Below are 22,893 nucleotides of genomic sequence, written 5' to 3' on the forward strand. Positions count from 1 at the left end.
AGGGGGAGCTTTTTCCATAACGAGCTCCAAGGCTGGACACAGGGCTGTTTAACTTTCTTGTCACTCTGTGGTAAAAACCTATGTTTTTTGGAACTTTCACTTTTCCAAATTAATGAGTTGGACTGGAACGTCAGTGAAGTACTTGGCATTTATTGATGATAAACGAGAGTGCCAATGAGAAAAAGAAATAAGAGAGCATTTTGCATCACGGCAATGACCAAGGCAAATGCACTACAATATCCATAATGCAATGCCCTCAAACACCAAACACTGCACATGCAAAACTGAAAAACAAACGCACACAAAAACAAAAAGTTTTCTTCGTTTACTGCATTAAGACCGGTAGTCTTAGTGACATTTTCTTTGTAGTGTTTTTTTATTTTTAGCTGAAATGTTGCTAGTCCTTGGTCTGAATGGAGTCGTGAGCCAGTTGAATGTGCTTCCAAGTTGAGTCACGAGTCAACATGTGACTCGAGTCTGAGTCGCTGAGTGTCCCCATTTCTGATTTGTAGCATAATGTCAATTACCACAGACAAAAGCTTCTCTGTACTTGGAAAAGAACAGAACAACCTCTGACTCAAAACATATAATAGAAGCCAGCAGGCCGATGCTTCAGCACCTGTACATTGACTTTTACTGTAAAAACATTTTAAGAAGGCTGCTTGTCTGTTCTTTCACTAAATATATGAATATTTAGGTAAATTATAGCAGTAATTGACCTTATGATACAGATCTGCAGAGAGAGATTAGGCAGAAAAATGCTGGAATATTCCTTGAACATAACATTGCCCCCTGTTACTCTAAAATGTCCCACTGTAAAGGTAGCAGTGGACATTCATACATTGCCAGATGAGTGTGACAGCAGAACATGCAGTTAGTTTGCTAGTTTATTTAGTCATCCTGTAGTGCCAGCGATTTAGGTGGCTAGTCAGCTGCACTTTCTGGTGTTGACACATTGAGGACAGTGGAGATAAGTGTGTGTATGTGTGTGTGTGTTATGTGCAGAGTGGAGGCTGCTGCCACTGGGGGGCAGTGTGAGAGAGGGAGATTACCTGTGGCGACAGCGGCGGAGGAACCGCATGATCTTGCGGGCGGCCTGATCCTGTCTCTTAGTGAGCAAACTACTTCTGAAACAGAAACAAACAGCAGCACTCAGTACAAACTACCAAAGGTCTTATAATCTCAACATCTACCTATCATGCATCTGTACTGAATGAGTGTCAGAACACTGCAGCATATCTTTACCATTAACTCACAACCCATAGACTAAATACAATTGATTTGACTTACATACTTATTCAAATGTAATTATATAAATACATAATAATTTACACAGATAGTTGTGTCATTAATTGGTTATATGTCATTTACATTTTGAACCTGCTTATGACTTCTTACATTTTTTGACAAAACTGTCAAAATTATTGCACAAATGCGAAGGATGTTTGTGTTTCCATAAATCAAGCCAGGATGCACAACAGTAACTTTTCATCAAATTCGAAACCTAATACGATTTCTCCTCCTCTACTTACAAAACACATATCAGGCACTGATTGAAAGCTGAAAATCGGAATTTCTCTGCTTGTTTCTATGAGCTTTCATTATAAGTAGGTTTCTTTTGGTCTTGTACAGTGGTCGGCAAAACACGGTGCAGCAGTTACATTCAGGCGCCTCAGGCACCATTTAAGGTGGAACAGGAAAGTTCCATCAGGATGCTGGCAAATGAGGAGCTGACTTCAGCCTCAGAAAAAGTTGAACGTTGAGAGACATTTTTAAAGAGACTATTGCACTTCTGAGAAAAAGTTTCCTGCCAGAGATGCGAGAAAAGTGGCTAAAGATGAGCTAAAGCTTAAAGCAGAGCAAAGTAATTCTGTGTTTTCGTTTATATTATATTTTTAGCCTGTACACGTACATCAGCACATACTGAGTCATATTTACAGCCAAGATGGTAAAATGGACTTAAAATGTTGTGGCTCCCAAGGTGGTTTGATTTTTGTTAAAAGGACAAAATGGCTCTTCTAGACATTTGGGTTGCCAACCTCCGGTCTTGTAGGTGCACAATTTACATGTTCAAAGTATGTCCTGTGAAAAACTTTCCTTTGTGCACTAAATGGCTGATGTGTTTTGCCTAAATTCTCCTCTCTCAAGGTAAACTGGCCAGTCCTAATCTTGGGTCATGCATACGTAAGCAGCACCCTCACAAATCATAAGACTGATGAGGGTTGTCCCACCAACACAGCTTTAACAAAACTGTGTTCCCTTGCTGTCTCTCTATGCTCAAGTTGGAGAAACTTACAGAGTGAAAGCTAATCTAACAAGTATAACTGAGTTTTCAACTCCGTATCTCTGCCTGTTGTCTGTCTATACGTCCAGTTGTCCGTTCGTCCATTCAACCAGCCATTCCCTCGGCCCTCATCAAACAAGATAAGAACCTTACATTCTTTAAGATGTTGCCGTATAAAAGCTGGATATTGCTTTTAGTGAGTCATAGACACAGCAGGGAGAGTCTAAAATACGACCTGTATATGTAGAGCTGTTTTTCTACGTATACATTTCTCCCTGTTTGCGTTGTTGTGTTTATTTCTGCTTCACTGGTGTTGCAGTCTGAAAGTCTCATCAGAATATTAGAACCACGCCCAGACAATTCTCAAATAAGCCTCATAAGCCACATGGTTTTAAGGCATATTGTTTTTCATTTTGCTAGATGTTTAATATGTCACTCAATTTTAGTATCATACGTTAACTTAATATTTTACACTATGGGTAACGCTTTTTTTGAAGTGGTCCTTTGTAGATGATTAATAAACCCAGATTATCAGTAACACATCAACAACATATCAGTTGTTATAAAGTAGCAGTAGTGAAGCATCTGAATATAAGATCTACTGTTGATGCATTACTTACATTAAGTAGATGTATTGTTAATATGTTACTTCCATTACGCAAAACCTAACTTTACCCAACTTTAGCCAAAACCTAACCCTAACCCTAGCCCTTATCCTAACCCTAACCTTAATCTCAACCCTCAACATAAACCCTAACCCTGGCCATAAACCTAACCCTAAACTTAACCTCAACCGAGAACCTTATCCTGACCCTCATATGTTTTTGACATGTTACTGAGAGTATGTTGAGTGTTTGTTCCATCTAAATGGACCACTCAAAATTAAGTGTCCCCACACGGTTATCTGAGACTTAATGGATAACTCTGTTGTAAGTAAGGGTGAAATGTGCTGCATTAGTGAGGGTTACCTGAGTTTGTGCTGCACCAGGGCGGAGGCGGGGCTGCGTCTGTGGGGCCGGAGCCGCCGGAACTCTCTGTAGCTGCGGTAATATTGCTGGATCAGCACGGCCGCCCGCCGACTCTGCTGGAACTTCTTCTGCTCGTGATAACTTCGGAACTTACTCTGGATAAGGATGGCGGCCTGCGTCATCTTCTTATAAAGTGCATACTGCCACAGAGCAGAGGGACAAAGGGTCAGGCCCGAGGTGGACGTTTCATGAAGAAAAGGCACAGTAGCTCAGATATCTAGTAAATCTTTAACTTCACGATTGTTTTGCAATTTTACTTTCCAAAAATAGACAAATTCCAATACCAATACAGTTAAACTGCCACTTTCAGACTTCACTCCTAGTATCTAGTGTTCTGTTGAACAGATGGGTTACCTTCAAGGCTATCCATGTTAGCTTGAAAAAGAAAAGAAGATTGAGCTTAGATTAGATACAGAATGACCTGAGGCTATTAGGTGTGCTGGTTCAGGATGTAGGTTGGATGAAAGTGATATGAGCTCTTGTGGGAAACTCAACAAATAAAGCATATAAACGGATGAAAAAGACATAAATGGTCTGGAGAAACAGTGTTTCAGATTCGAACAGCATTAAGACATATATCTTTCTGGTGTGTTCAGCGGGGCCTGTCTTGTACACCTGACAACGAGCAGTGACACTGTGTCAAAGTGTGTCTGAAAAAGCGTCAATCAGGAGCGCCTACCTGTTTGTATTTCCTGTAACAGCGCTGAATGACAGCAGCCGCTACTTCCTGTTGCTCGCGCAGTGGGCGCCCCTGCGGGAGAACAGAGTGGGAGATTAGAGGGGGGGCTGAACACCCTGTCCCACAGTCAGAGACCTGGATAGCACCAGAAACCAGAGAGAAAGCAAAACAGGAATAAACGGGGGCAAAAGAGAGAGACAAAAAGAAAGAAACAGGAACAGAGGTGGGAAAAGAGAGTGAAGGTGAGCAAGAGACGAGAGAGAGAGAGAAAGAGAAAGAACAAAAGAAAGAGACAGAAACAAAGATGGGAAAAAGAAAGAGAAAGAAAGTGGGAGAGAGAGAGCAGAGCGAGACTAGAAAGAACAAAAAGAGAAAAAGACAGGAACAAACATGGAAAAAAAGAGTCAGAGAAAGAGACAGATACAAAAAAGAGCAAGAGAACTAAGAGAACAGGCAAGGAGAGTGAGATTGAGTGAGAAAGTGAGAGAGAGAGCAAAAAGCAGGTGTAGTGGGCAGGAAGCCCCCCACTGCCACTCTGCTTCATCTGCCAGAGCTGGGGGAGCAGATGCCTGTGTGTGCCAGGAACCCACAAGAGCAGTGGAAACTCATTACACACAACCATGGGAGGTCGAGAGAGAGAGAGAGAGAGAGAGAGAGGAGAAAGGGAGAGAGACAGATAGAGAGAGCAGTGCATTCACTCCTATAAGCCAGGCCATGCACTGCTGTAGCCACCTTTCCATGCTGAAGCTGTGGGGACTCGCTGCTGTGTGTGTGTGTGTGTGTGTGTGTTAGTTCAGGACAAAAACTAAATAGAGAGCAGAGGACGTGTAGAGAAAAGGAGGATATACAGGATGGAATTCTGCCAAGAGTTTATTCTCCCCCAGGGGGCTCCGGCACCGGCCACCATAACCTCACCTATCAACACGGCTCCTAGCACCAGTAAGTCACAAAAATAGACTAAGGACTCTCTCTGTCCATACAGTCTGTTATATATGGGTACCTGAGTCCTGGCCTGTACCTTGTACTTGCGGAAGGCGGTCTGCACCAACCGAGCAGCCTCATACAGTTCCCTTTGCTCCGGATCAGAGAGGGTCAGCTGGGACAGCTCTCGCTCCACCTTGCTGTTGGACGCGCTCAGGAACTCGCTCCAGTCGGCTGGGGAAGGCAGGGTGGCCTTCTCAAAAGGGCCATCATGCAGGGGGGAGCCCCCTGGGCTCATGCTAGGCTTGGGGGTCAGGGGTTCACTGTACAGGGACCTACAAACAGAAAGAAATGGATCAGCATAGGGGTATTCAAGGGTAGTTGACCATAGGCCATCTGTCCTCACGCAATCATAACTGCTGTGTAAATATGTGCGGTGCTATTTGTCTTAGTAATAAAGGAACGACTAAGGTCAGCGAGTGCAACACTAATCGATGAGTACAACAATATAATATATCAGTGCTGTCATAAGAAACCTCAGACCTCCAAAACCTTTACTGGAGGAGGGAAAGCATTCTTTGCTTAAAGGGCGCGTGTCATGTGAAACTTTTTTTGTACTGCTTAGACATTGTTAAAATTTCAAAATATTCCATTCATCCTCCAATACATACAATCCATACATAGAAACTAAGATGCGAAAAGAATTGACTGTTTTTGTGATGTCACAAAAAACAAACACATTCATATATACATATATCTATCTATACAGCCTAAAGCAGTTCAGCTCCGCCCATTCATGCTGAAAAGAACTCAATGTGGGGCAGGCAAACATATATCAGGTGCAGCAACAAAAACAACCTGATCAATTTGAAGGGATAAAGAACGGTTGGAAAATGGTCATGTAAAAATTAATTACGACCGTTTTTGGTACATAAAGGCACACTAATGCCATAAAAGGAACACAGGGAAATAAAGAGTTGATGCAAGAAGAATGTAGGATATGGCCCTTTTAACATCTGCTAATAAAATAAAATACTAGACATACATATTTAGTTTAAAACCAAACATTAACAGTTATTTATAAAAAGAAACAACAAATCACAAACATTGAGAAATGTTTTGGGAGTGTATTTTCCAAAAAAAAATGATTTGGGTGACTATTAACTATTAGAGCATGTTAGCAACATTAGCTTTGTAGCTCCTGTGCTAAACTGAGGAAGCAAAATTTAGACATCATGTATTTCTTGCCCAGTCAACCATATGTAGGTAAATGAAAAATTGCATAAATTTGATATTTTCTCCAATTTTCCCCAAATATTGGATATTTAGTCATATACGATTCCACCCACTATTTAGGACTGCCCTAATCACACGATACCACCCATGCTAGGTGGACGAAGGCTACCACAGGCTTCCTCCGAGACCTGTGAAGTGCCACCACATCTTTTCAAACTACTGCTCACGCAACGTCATTGGACAGCCGAATGTGCTCGGAGGAATGCGCCAACCGACCTGTTGAGTCAGCTAACAGACGCCTGCGCTGAATAGCATCGTGCTGAGTGATGGGGGGAGAGAGGGGCCGTCCTATTTAAAGAACCATTCCTTGCAAGGTTCTTCAGGGAAGCAAAGGTGGCTCACTCTGAAGAACCCCTTTTGACATTATTGCTGAGATGGTGATGATATGCATTCCTACTCTTCTATGCTAAATGCTCTTTCTGACCAGTGCTTCTCACCTCAGATGGATGATGCTGGGCAGCTGCTCCACGTCGCCCAGATAAGTGGCTAGCCAGCTCATGGTGCTGCTCAGGCCACTGCTGTCCAGAGGCACAGACTCCACCTCTGCAAAGTTCTCCCTCTTTATGTGCTCCGGAGTGGCCTCGATGATGTGCTCAGCCAAGCTCATCATGTTCGCCTGCCAGCAGCAAACACATACAAACACATACGCTCAGTTACAACAGCACCCAGAGTCCTCACTGGAGACTTGATGGGAACACGTGTGAAATGTTCGTGCGTGTGTGTGTGTGTATGTACCTGAATCACCTAGAGACACACATATACACACACACTCGCATTCACAAACACACTCCAACAACAATTTAACTGTGCCACCACTGTGTTTACTCTACACTGCCCTACTCCCTCCTTTCTCCCTCCGCTCAGAGTGACAGAGATGAATGGAGTTGCAGGAGCTTTTGGCCCCGAGGGCAGATCAATCGCTGGAGTTTATTATGTGGTGATGCAGGTTCGGGCCAGTGAGCAGGGCCAGACTGACTGTACTCTAATGCCGACTTACACACATTAATAGAACTGATGGCCACTCCATCTTCTGTTGATTTTCTTAGTTTCACGCTTGATTTTTAAGGCCTGCTCCCAATCATGTTCATTTCTGTGAACTGGGCAGGAAGAAGAAGTGCCAGGAAGACTGAAGATGGAGGGCAGAGATGCTTATCTGGATGAGTTGCGCAGTAAAAGCAAGAAGATCTAGGCTATCAAGTATGCTAAGGCCACCTAGGTTAACTGCATATAAGTAATGCACTAAACACAGCCCTGCTATACATTACACCAAAGGTTGAACCTGAAATGTTGCTCTAGCACCTTCTAGGTTATCTGGAAGCTGCAAACTTCTACCATCCATCTTGAGACTTTTCTGTTCTAAATAACTGATATTTGATAAATGGCATTTTCTGTCATGGCATCACAGAAAAAAATAATAAACAGTAAGAGCCAAACATGTTCTTTGCTTCAACAGAGGGCCGCAGTGTGGAGTCTGATAGTGTGGAAAAAGCTTTGTACAGGTTGTGTGAAACAAGATGCATGCATGCACAAAATCACTTTTGAAGTCAGGCTGATTTTAACCAAGTTGGTGAGTGAAGTTCACAGTCTGTGTACACCTCACTAGTCCTTTCACCATCGTGAATTCAGCTGACAATTAATTGCCATATAAATAATTACAATAAACATTTTAATTGTCTTTCTTTGTCCTATTGATATATAATATTAGCTGATTACGCTTAACCAATCTCTGGATGGTGTATGTAGTGATCTTACCATCTTTGTCCTCATTAAAAATAAATTTGTTTAATAGATTACATGCTAATCGAGCTAGCTAGCTTGTTGGTTTGGCATGTTCATGGTGTAGGCTAATCTACAGCTTGCTGATAAGTTGGCTAACCCAGTCCACTTTACTAGCTACAACAGCTGTGTAAGATAACTTATAGAGAATTTGATTTAGACCACTGAAGAAACATTTAAGAAGACGGTAGGCTTTTCATGCTGTTACCATCAAATCACATTTTGTACAGACACAGTTCGCTAGCTAGCTGGGTTTGGTTTGCTTTACGTTTCCGTGAAAATTTACTGCTTTAAATGATGAACATGCCGGTCATGTGAATCGAGCAGATCTGATGAGCACAGATTTCTTCAGCAGCTTAAATTATCACTGATGTTTGAATATATTATTACTTAAATTATTAGCTATAAATTATTACTGTTAGAAACTAAGACTCAGATTTAAGTTTTTGTCTGAAATTATTGTAGAAACTCTTATGAGAGTTTAGCGACTGGTGATCCAAGCACCATGGGGTTTTTTATGGACCCAGAACTGCTCAAATAATAGGCAAAGCTTTTAGAATGGCAATGATTTATTATAAATGTAGGGTCTCAAAAGAAGATTGCCAAATTTTGCACACACTGGCCTTCTGAGCTTGGCAAGATAAGCAACAACTGTTCAACAAAAAAGCTGAAATACCTAAAACTACATTTTTACATGACTTCTGTTGGCATAGTTGTTCAGTTCAATGAGCTAAGTAATTCCACTTCTGTATTTTAGTCAAAGAATGCTGGAAATGTTCATGTTTAAATCACTACAAATTCCCCTTTGGGATGATGCTACCAGACACACTACAGGGTCCTGGCCTCTGAACCTGTCTCCTTTCTCACTGCTCATAGGTTTTCATGTCTGGTTGTGTGTGATGAGACGAAATCTCTGTAACTTAACATAAGCTAGATAGCTAAATGCATCATTCAACTCATTTTTATACTGCAAAGAGTCCTTATGTACTTCCCTGAGAACTGTTTAAGCTAAGCCGTTTGTTAATTCACAACCGCTGCTCACTTTTAAAAGATCCACCACCTTCTTAGTTTACAATAATGTAAGGGATAGTTATGCGCTAGGCTGTGTCCCAAACTTTGGATAGTATGACAGTCATCTTACCATATCTCACTTCTCATTAAAACTACATTTGTTTATTAGATTACATGTGAATGGAGCTAGCTAGCTAGTCAGCTTGGCATGTGCGTGGTATAAGCTAATCTGTGGCTTGGTGATTAGTTAGCTAACTAGGTAGCTACACTAGCTAACTAAATTAGCTAATTTAGACCGCTGAAAGCAACATTTAACAAGATAGTAGGCCTTTCATGGTGTTTCTGTCAAACTACATTATGTGCAGGTACAGTCTGCTAGCTAGATGGATTTGGTTTGTTCAAAGCCACTGTAAACTATTCAAAATACCTACATATAACTACACACATGAATTCAATTCTCTTTTGATATATTAAGGTATTAAAAACCATTGTGCTGTTCATGGAATAAGCTTTGACCATTCATTTTGCTTGGCATTCATAGTTCATCATTAATAAACCACACTGCTCAGTGTTAATATTGTTTATAGTGATAACTATTATTAATAAATTCAATTATTTATCCAACATTGGCATTTTATCATCTTGTAGTAGAATAAGACACTTGGAGCCATGCAAGGATTTAATGACACCAACATAAATCACAAACTAGCTGGACATGTGCTCTTTGTTATGCTCAACTCACCTGCAGGTCTTCCATGTGTGAAAGGCAGTCCTGGTTCTCCAAATCCTCCTTGTAGGAAAGCAGCTCAGTGTCCACCATCTCTCTGTCTGCCATGGTCAGCATACTGAGGGGCTCTGCCCGCTGACGCAGCCGGCTGGCCAGCTTCTCCTTCCCTATACTGCTTCCTCCAATTCCCCCTGGTACCTTCCTGTACACCTCCCTTGAGCCCCACTTATGGCCCCCTGCACGGAATGAGCCCAGCTTGGCTTGTGAGACACCGCTGGTCTCTGTGCCCTCGGCAGCCACACTACGCTCAGGGCTGGTCGGGTCAGCGGGGAGGGTGCCGGTGCTGGCCGAGAGCCTGGAGAGCTGCTGGTGCTCCAAGCTCAGGGGTACTGAGACGGCTTTATCTGGTCTAGTCTGAGCCACCTCAGGGTTGGGCTTGTGTTTTTTAGCCGCAGGGAGATCCCTCTGACACTCACTAATGTAGTAGCTGGACGGCTCTGACCTGGGCCGTCTCAAGTCTGGACACAAAAGAAAGACACGCAGGCACAAATGAGGTACTGTGTTAGGAATGGATCATCATTCTTTCAATTACATTTGCTCTATCTCTGAGGTGCTATTAGAGCTAATCCCAGGAAATAGGCTGTTTAAATTAAATTCTGCAACAAGTACTGCTCACCGAAGTGAAGACAAGTGCTGCAGTAATACATTAAAGAGATGGTTCTGCCAAAAATCTCATTTGCATAATTTTCCCCTTACCCCAAATGTAGTTGATCAGTCAAGACGTGCTTGGTGTCTGAAGTTTGCTTCTTTAGTTTTGCACTCAAACTGCAAAGCTAATGTAACTTACAGCTATCACTTCAGCATAATACAGACTGTGTGAAAAAATCATCACACACTGTTAAAGGGACACTCTTTTCCTGTTAAAAGACTAGAAAACCCCCTCTGATGAAGGAGTTTGAAGGTAGAAGGAATGGTAACACTTTTTTGAACCCTGCTACATAACTTTGACATACCATGCCATAAACATCATGGCATATGACACATTGCTGTCATGTTACTATTACCAGTGACATGAGCCATCATGACATCAAATAGCATGGTATCTGTCATAACAGTGTACTCTAGTTAGCTGATATGATTTCGAACATTATGATGTCTGTGACAACAATAATAGTAATATAACACTGTTACATTACTGAACATAATCTGTCATGACAACTCATGACAGCATATGACATCTATCATGACGCGTTTATGGCATAGTTATGTCAATTTTATGTAGCAGGGTTGAAGTAGTTTTACTGAAGAAACATTTGAACAACTTAGGGTTCTTTTTTTTCAGGGTGGGCTGTTTAAAAATGTTTTTTTTTCCTTCTCATCAGTACATCAGTGAATTTCTTTCTTTGCAACTATTGTACAATATATTTATCTAATGCATGCTGGGTGTTGTAGTCAAAAAACACTGATGAATGAAAACACAAAGAGGATACGAAATTGTGAATTCTGTCAAACTGATGAGGCTAAGGGATGCAATTCTGTTTGACATAAATGACAAATAACATCTTAAAGGCTAATTTTAGACCACAATTCACCTTTAAGCAGCAGCTATAAGCTGTACGTTTGTTCAATTATTAAATACTAGCATGTCATACAGTGTCAGAAACCGCATTAGCAAAGATTATTTAAGATTACTCAACAACTTGATGCGATTTCAGGCAAGTACATGATGAACCCCAACTGCAGGTCAACCAGTGCACTCACCAGGGGTGAGACTGCTGGGATTAGTGCTAGTGGTGGTGACTGCTCCGCTCTTCTGTCCACTGGGGTTCACCACGCTATCGCTAGCCCACGTGACCATCCAGCTGTCGGATGAGGGTGCATCGGAGTTGGGGGAGAAGGCCATGCGGGAGGATGGCGGCTGTTGCTGCTCCTCTCTCTGGAGCTGCTCCAGACACTCGGCCAGTTTAGTGTGGCCACGGGAGCGAGCGATGGACAGGGGCAGGCGCCCCAGGGAGTCCGGGATGGCCAGTGCTCTCCGATCCCATTTATACAGGACCACAGCTGCTTCAAGGTGACCCAGAGCACAGGCCCACATCTACAGAGAGAGACAGCGCAGGGGATAAGACTAAAACCATGAAGGTGACTGATATTAATATAATACAATATAATAATATAATATAATATAATGATATAATATAATTGATATGTTTTCCATGCATACAATCTCTCAGGAAACATTGCTATAAATGTAAATGTAAAACTAAAATTTTAGTCAAGGGGACTAATAGAATAGAAATGACAATTTGTTAACCTTATATATGAAAATATACAACTGAAAACTTACCAAAGGTGTACAAGAGAAGTGGTCTACATTAAGGGGGTCCACCTCAAGCTCTAGATCAATGCTGTCAGCATGCTTTGTGCTAGAAAGACAAGACCATTTTTTAAAACAATTTTATGATTATTTTTTATCACAGAGTATTGGACAAAAATCAGAGACCACCCTGCATTTATTTAGGCTACATTCACATTACTAGGTTGAAGTGGCACAAATCCGATTTTTCCCTAATGTGATTCAGATCTAATGTTTTCAGGGCTGTGTGGACACACAAATCTGATCTTTTCAAATCGGATCTGAGCCACTTTCATATGTGGTCCTAGATCCAAAACGTATCCGACTCGTGGCCATGCAACCTTAATGTGAACGCTGCGATCGGAATTCATGTGTTTTTCCCTATTCCCTTTTCAGGTGATATGTCTGAGGGGATTAGATATAAAATAATGCATATGAAAGGGGAAAATCCAATGGAAAAAAAATAAAAAATTGGAGTTGTTAAAAGATGCAACCGTGCAAGACATGGTAGACCACCAAAACTGTCACCATCAGATAAACAGCACTTAAAGCTTTCATCTTTGAGAGAGTGTGAATTTAAAATGATGTGTAGCTGTCAAGACCCTGAGAAAATAAATAGACAAAAAATGCATCCTGATATGTGATATTATATCCAGTGGCTGAGGCTTCTGTGCAATTTTCTGTTAAGTATGTTTTCTGCTTTTTTCCTGACACTGAAAAATGAATGGCTTGTATTTAGTAGCCATTATACTGGAAATAAAGAAATAATCAGTAAACAGTATAGCTCACATTAACAACAGCAACAGCAATCATGCAGTAAAGATAAATACAGTGTAAGAAAATCACACTTCTCCTTCTGCATCACTGTGACTCACCGCCACTTGATGAGTGTCTTGATGAGTGTGGCGTAGCCCTGTCCTGCAGCGAGGTGCAGTAGGGTCATTCCCCGGAAGGTCTTGGAGTGGATCAAATGTTTTGATTTGGCCCAGCAGGCGCGATTCATCATCTTCTCACACACCACCACTACACGGCTCTCGAAGGAGCTGCCCGCCTGGCCCTGCCCCGACACACACTGCGGACACAAGAGTCTTCTAGTTTGCAAAGAGACCAGCACTGAGATGATCACTACTGATTTGTTTACTATTACCACTGCCATACGACTACGATTATCCACACTGTGGAGTAATGATTTGAAATGGCTCAATATGAAAGTATCTGATCAATAAGAGTCAGTTAAAAGCACATGATGACTCTTACAGTACCTGAGACTGGCTGTTACTGCCGTTCCCTCCATTGCCTCCTCCCCCTGCTCCTGCCCCTCCTCCCCCGGCTCCTGCTCCAGCGCCTCCAGCTGCTCCATTGCTCTGCTGCTGCTGGCCGGCCATCTCAGCCATCCTGCGCTCCATCTGCTCCAGCCGCTCCAGGATGGACATTCTGAACTGGTTATCTGCAAAATGACCATATTCACAATCAATAACTACACTTCCTTTCATTATCTCATAATTGGTAGGAAAACACCTGGGACCATCTACACAGTCCACTAATCAAGGAAATGCAATGAAGACTATGGTATGCTAATATTTTAGGCCCACTCATTAGCACACTCATTAAAAAAACACTTCACAGGTTAAATGTAGAATAACTATTACTTGATTACATGAGAACAGACTCTTCTCTGGAGTGATGGAGCACCATCCAACACCTTTGGGATGAGTTGGAGTGGTGTTTGTGATCCAGAACTAATCATTCAACATCAGTATCTGATTTCACTAATGCTTTTATGGCTGAATGCAATCAGATCCTCACAGCAATGTTCAAGCATCTAGTGTAAAGCCTTCCTAGAAGAGTTGAGGCTGAACATTTTAGAAAAAATGTTGGATGAACAGATGTCTACAAACTGTTGGGCATATAGTGAACATAAGCACTGGTTATACAACTGAGCAGACTCTCTTATATAGCACACTCTTACAAAAGATGGTTCCACAAGGGTTCTTTAGTAAAGAAAATGGTTCTATATAGATCAAAGAACGTTCAAAAACCCTGTGCATGATTAAAGGGATCATGAAAATGTTCTTCAGAATGTGCTATAGATCGTTCTATATAAAACCTTTTTGTAAAGGGTTCTATCCAGCACCCAAAAGCGTTTTTTCTATTGTTACAATGTCAATCCTGTAACGATAGAAGAACACTTTTGGGTGCTATATAGCTCCCTTTCCAAAAAGGTTCTGTGTAGAACCATTTGCAGCACATTCTCCATCAATCTGAAGAACTATTTTATGATGCAAAGAACTTTCTAATCATGCAAAGTGTTCTTTGAGTGCTCTTTATAGAACCATTTTCTTTACTAAAGAACCCTTGAAGAACCATCTTTTTTAAGAGTGTATTAAAATAAAGCAGACAATGTGCATGTTTCCACTAAAGTGGGAAATTTAAGTGAATGTTTGGTACAATGAATGTTAACAGCAATCTCGAATCCAGCAGAGTTGACTGACACAACGTTCCACCATCCTGCTCTCACCAAATGAAGCCACCAACTGCCTATTGTAAGCCTAACTCAAAGCTAAGCTCTCACTCATACCGCTCCAGTGGAACAGCATGGTGGCTCTGCTGCCTTATCCACAGTTACGAAAGGGTTCTGCTCTCAAGCTTTTGGCTCATGTTTGGATTTGATCACTGATTCCAAACCCTGTTTTGGAAACCTGATTGTGTTCAGTCATTATCATAACTGCCTGTAAACAGGATTGTGACTAAGATGTCGTCCTTATTTCTACAATTATACCTATTACCACCTGAATGACACAATTTTATGAATAACAGAGAAAGCATTAGCAGGTTTTTTATTACCACACCCACCATCTGCAGCCAAATCCATGAATACATGTAAACTAGTGTTCAGTGGTTCATAATATGATCTTATAATCTTTAGATGCTTACTCAGAGAGAACAGGCTAACAGTGCAGAGGCAGACAATACAACATAGTGGTTTGAAAATGCAGCAATACATTGGGAAGCATCTGAAAATGGTGATTCAATTGCATCAATTTTGGAATGCATGAACTTTTGACCCAATTAAGATTCTCTGGCTATTTTCAAATGTAAAAAGCTTGTTATATATGTTTTATTGTCTTTATTTCCCTGCTATTCTGCTAAAAAAAGGTCCAAAAAACAAGTTCTTTGCAGTAATGCCAGTGGAAAACCACTTTTCACTCAAATTACATATTTTAGTTAAATAAAACTAAAGAAATAACTTAATTATTGTCACATGAAGTACATTTTTAGGTTGAACACACAAACCATTTTTGCAGTGCTCCTCCTCCAGTCATATTTGTGTATCCAGTGCAATGAAAAAAGCACTCTGAATCCTACCAAAATGAGCATATCAAGGTGGAAACTGGGATTTCCTGATGCATGAAATCGTTTCCCTCAGAATCATAATCAGATCACTGCATGGTAATTTGTACAACCACAACCCCCTGCACTGTACAAAAAGAAACAGGGCAGGAGTCACTTTGAAGTGTTTTTGAAGCTAGAATTGATGTAAAATATTGCTTTTGTTTATTTAAACTAAAATTCTGCTTTGCATTGTTTCATTCAAACTATTTATCTGAGCTGAATAAAACCAACTAAAGTACTTGTTACTACATGAGGTGGTCATTTTAGTTTGAACACACAAACCTTTTTTTTTTACAGTGTTGTACATTCCCACATAGCAGAGGTGAAAGCACCGCATTGATCCGCATTGGCCTCCGTCCACACAGCAGTTAGAGATGCCACAATGTCCAGGACGACAGGCTGTTTAGCCCTGGAATGAGAATGCAAGGCTGCACTCTCGTCCATCCCAGGCTGGTGGCCTGTCAGCAAGACACCCAGCGATGGCTAAAGCTCCTGACTTCCAGCACAGAGTTCAGAGGTAACTGTGGGTATTAATCTCCAACCTCACAACGACTTGATACAATGATGGTTGTTTAGGAAGTGATTTAATGAATTGCGCAATCTCAAATTTCACCTCAATTTGAGTGGAATTTATTTAATTTAATCGTTTTAGTAATTCAGAGTAATTAGAAAATGTACAACTAATTGGAGCAACTATTTACACAGCTAGGAATGTGGACGATAAAAACAATACAGCAGGGGTCTGTTTTCCAAAGCGGGATTTCCTGCTTAGCCAGCTTACCTTAAGCTTAGCTTTATCTAATCTTGCATTTTCTGTCACAACAGTGGATCAGTTTTTACATTTTCTTGGGCTACATCACCATAACGACTTATGCTGCATGCCTATCCTGTTCCAAGGCAGGTTAACCCCTTAAAATCCAAGGCTTATTACATAAACCGGTAACTACAGGGACTTCAATGCAAACTGGCTGAGCTATTCTTAGGTTACAGAACTGTGTAATAACATTTTGGTCCCTGGCCATTTAAGGGGTTAACTTTGGGGTATCAAATCAAACAGCTACTGGTCAAATCAGCGCAGAGCTACTGACCTCTTTGAATAGAGGTCACTTTTTTGGGTCAGGTTTTCTCTTTGTGACGATCACAGGAAGTATTACCCTTTTAGCAGAGGAAACAAATCATACTATATAGATATAAGGAAAATAAAGCAATTATTACTTCAATAAGCAATAAACACAGTGTCAGTGGTGATTTTATTGTTACAAACCCAAAATATGATTTGTCTTCAGATTCACGTGATTGGATGCTCTTCATAAATGTCACGCTTTCATGTGCATGTATTATTCATAGTTAATTATAGTTTGAGTATCTAGATCTGGCTAAAACTGAAGGAAGTACCAACTCTTTACCAAAAATCACACTAAAATATGATGTGTGTGTGCTGCTGTGAGTCGCTCTGTAAAGCCTGAAATCATAATCTAAAAGTCAGAGGCATCAGGTTGGATTTTGCGGGTGTTTTTCGGACCGTCGTATGACTTTACATATTAAAGTCTCATGCACAGGATCAGAAAGAAGGTCCAGCTTGATGTTTAGGTCTCAAATGCAAAATCAACATTATACTAATGAAGATAATGAAGATCACCCACATTATTGGAACAAACGTCCTGCGCCAGTTCTGAATCCCCAAATTTTACATAGTGTTGCATAAATAAAGAAACTGTTGTTAATCGTCTTCACAAAACAAGTTACCTGTGGTTGCATTTGTTAGGTTCTGTGAAGCTCAAACTCTGTCTAAGTTGAATGTGAACAATTTTATTGGGCGTTTATGTTTAAAAAGTCTGTGAATTTTATTTCTTGCCAAAACATGCAGTACTTTATTGCATACTGTTATAAACGAATGCAATTCGAACATTCCAAAATCGATGCATTAGACTCGCCACAATGCATCCATTTTTATGTTTTCTGCTCTCAGGGATAACAGAAGGCCAGTGTGGGGCAGGTGCGTGCGAGAGGACCACATGGAGCGAGTGCACACTGCAGCACCGCTGCCGAAAGGCTGCCTAAAGCATCTCTTGCTGAGGTGCTGCTGCCAGGAGCCTGTTTCTGTGGCAACCTGCTGCTGAGCGGTAACTAGGCGACAGGAGCAATGCTGCGTGTGGCTCGTCGCAGCATTAGCATCAGCCTATGAATGAACGGGCAGAATGGGACCAGTGCAGAGCACAGGAATGATGGATAGAGGGAGAAACCTGTATCTATCATGACATATAACAGAAGAACTCCTCACTCACTTAGGCTGAAGAACTTTAGGCCTCATTTTTGAACCTAAACAAATGTGGCCGTAATTGTGTTTGGCAGCTAACGAGACACTCTCCTGCTGCTTCGGGCTCCAAACTGCGCTTGTGTTCGGTTAACTGGAGTGGCTGTGCAGTGATTCACCGTTTAGAGGTCATGTTAGCTGTCACCGTTCAACAAGACAGCGGAGTGGCCGACTGGGAAATGGCAGCAATCACTTACGTTAAGCTCTGAATCACTCTAGTGATAGGAGATGGATTGCTATTCCAGGCACGGGCTTAAAACCACAGCAGTGAAGGGCAGGGAGTCAACAAACTCCACTGCGTCCAGCAACTCTCTCAAGTGTTTAGCCAAGTTTCTGTTTGACTGTGTCTGCTGCCGTTGCTCCACTTCCATTCACAGCAAGGGGAATCCAAACCACTGGGTGGTGCCTGATATTATTAGCGTAAAACAACGACATCCATCATCGGCATCTCTACAGAACTCCACTGGGCGAGTGTGTCTGAATGCAGCAAGGGATTCATTACGCACAGTAAAGCTGAAGGGGAGAGAGGTAGGTCAGAGAGATAGAGCGGTTCTAAGTAAAGGCTTTTGCTCAAAGCAGAGAGAGAGAGACAGACAGATAGTGAGAGAGCATGGCATTTAGATAGAGAATGAGTGAGAGAGTGAGAGGCAAAGAGAGGGCGAGAGATAGACAGCGAACCAGCCATAATGAGAGAGAGAGACAGTGAGAAACAGATAGAGAGTAAAGCATGGTATACAGACAGGTAAAGAGAGAGACAGAGAGGAAGACAGATAGACTGATGGAGCAAGAGCATAGCATATATATATATAGGGAGTGAGAGTGAGGGAGGGAGAGAGAAGAGATGGAGAGAGAGAGCAAGAACAAGAATAAGCGAAACCAAAAGAGAAAACAGACAGACAGCATGGCAGCAGCACTTAGCAGCAGCACTTTGACATGTCTTTGTTCAGACACAGTGCTGCAGTCTGCTGCAGTGCAGATGATGTCATCTCCACCTGCTGCTGCGAGCACGCTCAGAAAGCCACGCACATACACTGCAGAGGGAGAGGGGCTAGAGGGAGGGGCCCACGGCCCAGGGGAGGAGCCACAGCTGGCCTCACCAATCAGAGCGGGCGCAGCAATGTTACATAGTAAAACATCCTCCCACCTCGTCCTACTACAGAGCTTTCTGTGACAGCCTGTGATCACTGACAGAAATAACACAGCACAAGGCAGATATTTAGTCTTTTTGAGGGCAACACGCCTAGAGCTAAGCATGAATACTGGTTCTGCACCTGCAGCAAAACAATGTTTGATTTCTGCTTAATAAAGTAGATGATCTCTTCTGAACCAGCCACATTATTATCTTACACTCTTATCTGCTGCATCAAGAGCACTGGGGCACCTGAATGTGTTTAACAGCCTCTATATCTATAAACTATAACTCATATATAACCTGTCAGCTAGTGGTTTTATCGAACAATTTAGTTTGAATGTACTGGTCTGCCACAAGGCAGGCTGCTTCCCAGGTGCAGTAGACACAACCATTGAACACACACTATATGAGCAAAACTTTGTAGACATCTTCTCGTCGACAGTTTCTTCCAAAATCAAGTGTATTAACCAAGTTTTTTCCCCTTTTTGCTGCAGTTTCAGCTGCTACTCCTCTCGAAAGGCTTACACTATGCTGGAACATTGCTGTGAGGGTTTGATTGCATTCAGAAACAAGAGCATTGGTAAGGTCAGGTACTGATGTTAGATGATTAGTTCTGGATCACTCCACCTTGCCCCAAATGTATCGGATGGAGCTCCATCGCTCCAAAGAACACAGTTCCACTACTGCACAACCCAATGCTGGCGGCTTTATACCCTTTACTCAATGTTTGGCGTCAGATGTGGTGACCTCAAGCTCATGTGCAGCTATTCCAGGTTGTCCCATACCACTGACAAAAGAGAGCACCTCCACACCTGTGTCAGCATTGACACAGCTGAATTCACTACTAATTAGGGGTATCTGGATACTTCTGGACATGCACTGTAGCACTTTTAGGATCTTATATTGCTAATGTTTATAAGCCTTTAGTATTTTTGTCTTTTACTAAGGAAAAAGATGCAGTGCAAAATAATATTTCTCTGTGACAAACTTTCGCTTAAGGCTATTGTAATTAGGTTAACGTTTACATCTTCACCCTACATAAAGGGACAGGTTACCCTGTCATGTCAAAATGTTTTGGATTCCACCATTTTTTTGTTTAACACATTAACTAATGCATGTTAAAGGAGAAAGAATTAGCATGTCATTTTAGCAATTAGCAATACACCTCTCAGCCCCGAGCAAAGGACTCACTACACTTATTAAAGCTGGAGGGAAGAGAGGGAATTCAGAGAACTGTTCTAAGTTGGACTTTTGCTCAAAGCAGAGAAACAGAGGGAGAAAGAAGGAGAGAGAGAGAGAGAGAGAGAGAGAGAGAGAGAGAGCAGGACAGTGAGAGAGCATGGCATATATATAGAGAATGAGTGAGCGAGTGAGAGGCAGAGACAAGACAAACAGACAGTGAGAGAGACAGAATAAGAGAGGGAAATATATAGGGAGAGAGGGAGAATGTGAGCGAGGGAGAGGCAGAGACATAGACAGATAAACAGACAATAAAATATATAATAAGCAGACAGACAATGAGAGAGACGGAATGAGAGTGAGAGACACACATACAGTGAGAGAGAGAAAGAATGAACAAGAGAGAGAGATAGACAGTGAGAAGGCATGGCATGCAGATAGAGAATGAGTGAGTGGGTGAGAGGCAGAGAGATAGACAGACAAGCAGACAGTGACAGAGACAGAATGTGTGTGTGTGAGAGAGAGAGAGAGAAAGAGGAGAAGTAAAAATGTTCCGAACTTAAATGTATTTTAGAGGAGCAAAAATTAGCACGTAAGTTTCAAGTAATGTAATAGTAATGTAAAATTAGCAATTAGCAATACCTTTCTCAGTCTCATCGGTTTCACAGATTTCACGATTTTGTATCCTTTCTGTGTTTTCCTCCATCAGTGTTCTCTCACTACAATACGTAGCATACATTAGGTAAATACCCTGAAGTATCCACCCCAGAGAAGTTGTAACTTTTCAAAAGTTCTTCCCACCTTCATGAAACATCATCAGAAGGGGGCGTTCCTAGTCATTAAAATGGAAACTCTCACTCTAAATTGAGGTACCACTGCAGGAGGTGAGTAGGTATGTTTATAACAGATGAAGCAATGGCTACATTTTAATTTTGGCCGGAGTGCCCTTTTAATGTAACACGATTTGGACCATTTCCATTATTCATCACGAAATATCTCATTAAGGTCAGACAGCATATTTAAATTGTGTAAACCTGAAAAAAATAAGACAGCAACGATAATTGATGAGTGCCTGTGTGCACGTACAACGCTACTGCACAGCCTCCAGAAGCATCACATGCACATAATTAAAGCTTGCTCAGAGGACAAGATCACTGTCCTTGGCCTTGCAGATGTTAATCCCAGCACCTCTCTGTCAGTCTGTCGGACTCTTCTATAACGTGTTAACCATGCTCTTCACCCTCCGACAGGGTGCCATCACTTCTCCGTCTCTGGAGATCCAGCAGCTCGTCCCTGCTGACATCCTGTCTCCAGCCTCTCGCCATCTGCCACGGCCGCTGAGGTGCTGACCCGGGTCATTTCTCCAGCCTTGCCTTTTCCAGACCTCCCTCACAGTGATTCATGTGCTCTGATTCACTTTTCACGAGGAGAGAGGTCCCAAGACTAATGAGCGTAACACCCTGCAGCCCGCTCCCCAGGAGAGGAGCTTCATTAAGAGTGGCTTTTCCGATCGGTTGCGTGTGTAAGGGCGAATGAGTCAGGGCCAGCGCGCCGCAAACCCTTCTACAGGGTCCAGACAGACCAGACTTGAGTTTCTGGAGGGTACGGAATGGACAGGAGACCGCTGTGTCTGTGTGGGCGTACAGGATGTACAAGAATATGTGTGCTAAAGATGGCATAATGCTACTTTACTTTTCTGATACTGATACTAAAACTTTGAGTATTGACTGATTCCACTACAAGCATTTTGGTACCATAATTAGACTGTCCTTATAAAGGCTTTATGAATTGTTTAAAATTAGGTTATCAATGGTTTTTACATAAGGGATAAACATCAGATTAATATCTGATCACAGGTTCAGTGCTGACCGATGGAGAAGACAAAAGAAGATAACCAGCAAAATCTGAGGTTTAACAGATGAACGTGGGCTCCCTATTTGGCAAGCAACAGGTCACTGTTGCCCTTTTTATTTATGTGCCATAACTGCTTATTAATGATTTATAAGGTGTTTTCCACCTAATTATTAGCCATCAACAAACTAATTCCAAATCATTCACAAACCATTAGTCCTACTGTAAAGTGGTGCCAATGTTTTTCAGTTTAAATGGCCCACATCTTGGAAAAAACAAATGTTGGAAGCATTAGATTATATAAACACTGTGAAAGAGTTTCAAAGCATACTGTTCACTACCACACAGTCCATATATGGAAACTAATCTGCAAATACACCCCTTTATAAATTCAGTGTTTTTGTGATGTCATCGAAAACTACCCATTTACATATATCCACATTTTCAGCCTACATCAGTTTCACCCCGCCCATTCATCCTGAAGGCACAATAGACAGCTAATCAGAACGGAGGTCACTTACATGCATCAGTCTTAAAGGCTAAGCAACAAAAACAAGCCGCTTAATTCTAAGAAATAAAGTGAGGTTGGAAAATGGTCACATAAAACTGATAAGTTTATGATTCATACAACCACACAAATATAATGAAACACACTATTATTGGTGTACTTAATTTGATCACACACATTGCTAACTGAACTATGCCTTTGATGTAGCAGTCTAATCTGTATTTTTGGTAGGCTACAACTGGTTAGGCCCTACCTTAAGTGCTAGCATTGCTCTGGCTGCTTTGTGTCCAACTTGCTAAAAAAATGCAAAAAAAAAATCTATCTATGCTGTTAAATACTTGCAAACATTCAAATGCATGCTAACTCAAATGATGATGGGGCACTGTGGGAAATGTAGTCTGTAGTAAATTCCACAGTCATAATATTTGTGCTGTACAGTTT

At 41.7% G+C, this 22,893-nt stretch overlaps 1 protein-coding gene across 1 annotated transcript in view; it reads right to left on the bottom strand.

Moving 5' to 3' along the window:
- camta1a (calmodulin binding transcription activator 1a) overlaps positions 1-22,893 on the bottom strand; it is a 586,491-nt gene that overhangs the window by 10,352 nt on the left and 553,246 nt on the right. The window contains exons 12-21 of the mRNA XM_036591027.1: positions 13,338-13,522; positions 12,951-13,147; positions 12,067-12,145; positions 11,484-11,817; positions 9,738-10,240; positions 6,646-6,824; positions 5,010-5,247; positions 3,992-4,063; positions 3,253-3,452; positions 1,053-1,127 (exon numbers count right to left, since the gene is read on the bottom strand). Coding sequence (XP_036446920.1) covers positions 1,053-1,127; positions 3,253-3,452; positions 3,992-4,063; positions 5,010-5,247; positions 6,646-6,824; positions 9,738-10,240; positions 11,484-11,817; positions 12,067-12,145; positions 12,951-13,147; positions 13,338-13,522 — 2,062 coding nt within the window. The remainder of the gene's footprint in view (positions 1-1,052; positions 1,128-3,252; positions 3,453-3,991; positions 4,064-5,009; positions 5,248-6,645; positions 6,825-9,737; positions 10,241-11,483; positions 11,818-12,066; positions 12,146-12,950; positions 13,148-13,337; positions 13,523-22,893) is intronic.

The sequence above is a fragment of the Colossoma macropomum genome, unplaced genomic scaffold, assembly GCF_904425465.1.
Source record: "Colossoma macropomum unplaced genomic scaffold, Colossoma_macropomum, whole genome shotgun sequence".
NCBI classification, from domain to species: domain Eukaryota; kingdom Metazoa; phylum Chordata; class Actinopteri; order Characiformes; family Serrasalmidae; genus Colossoma; species Colossoma macropomum.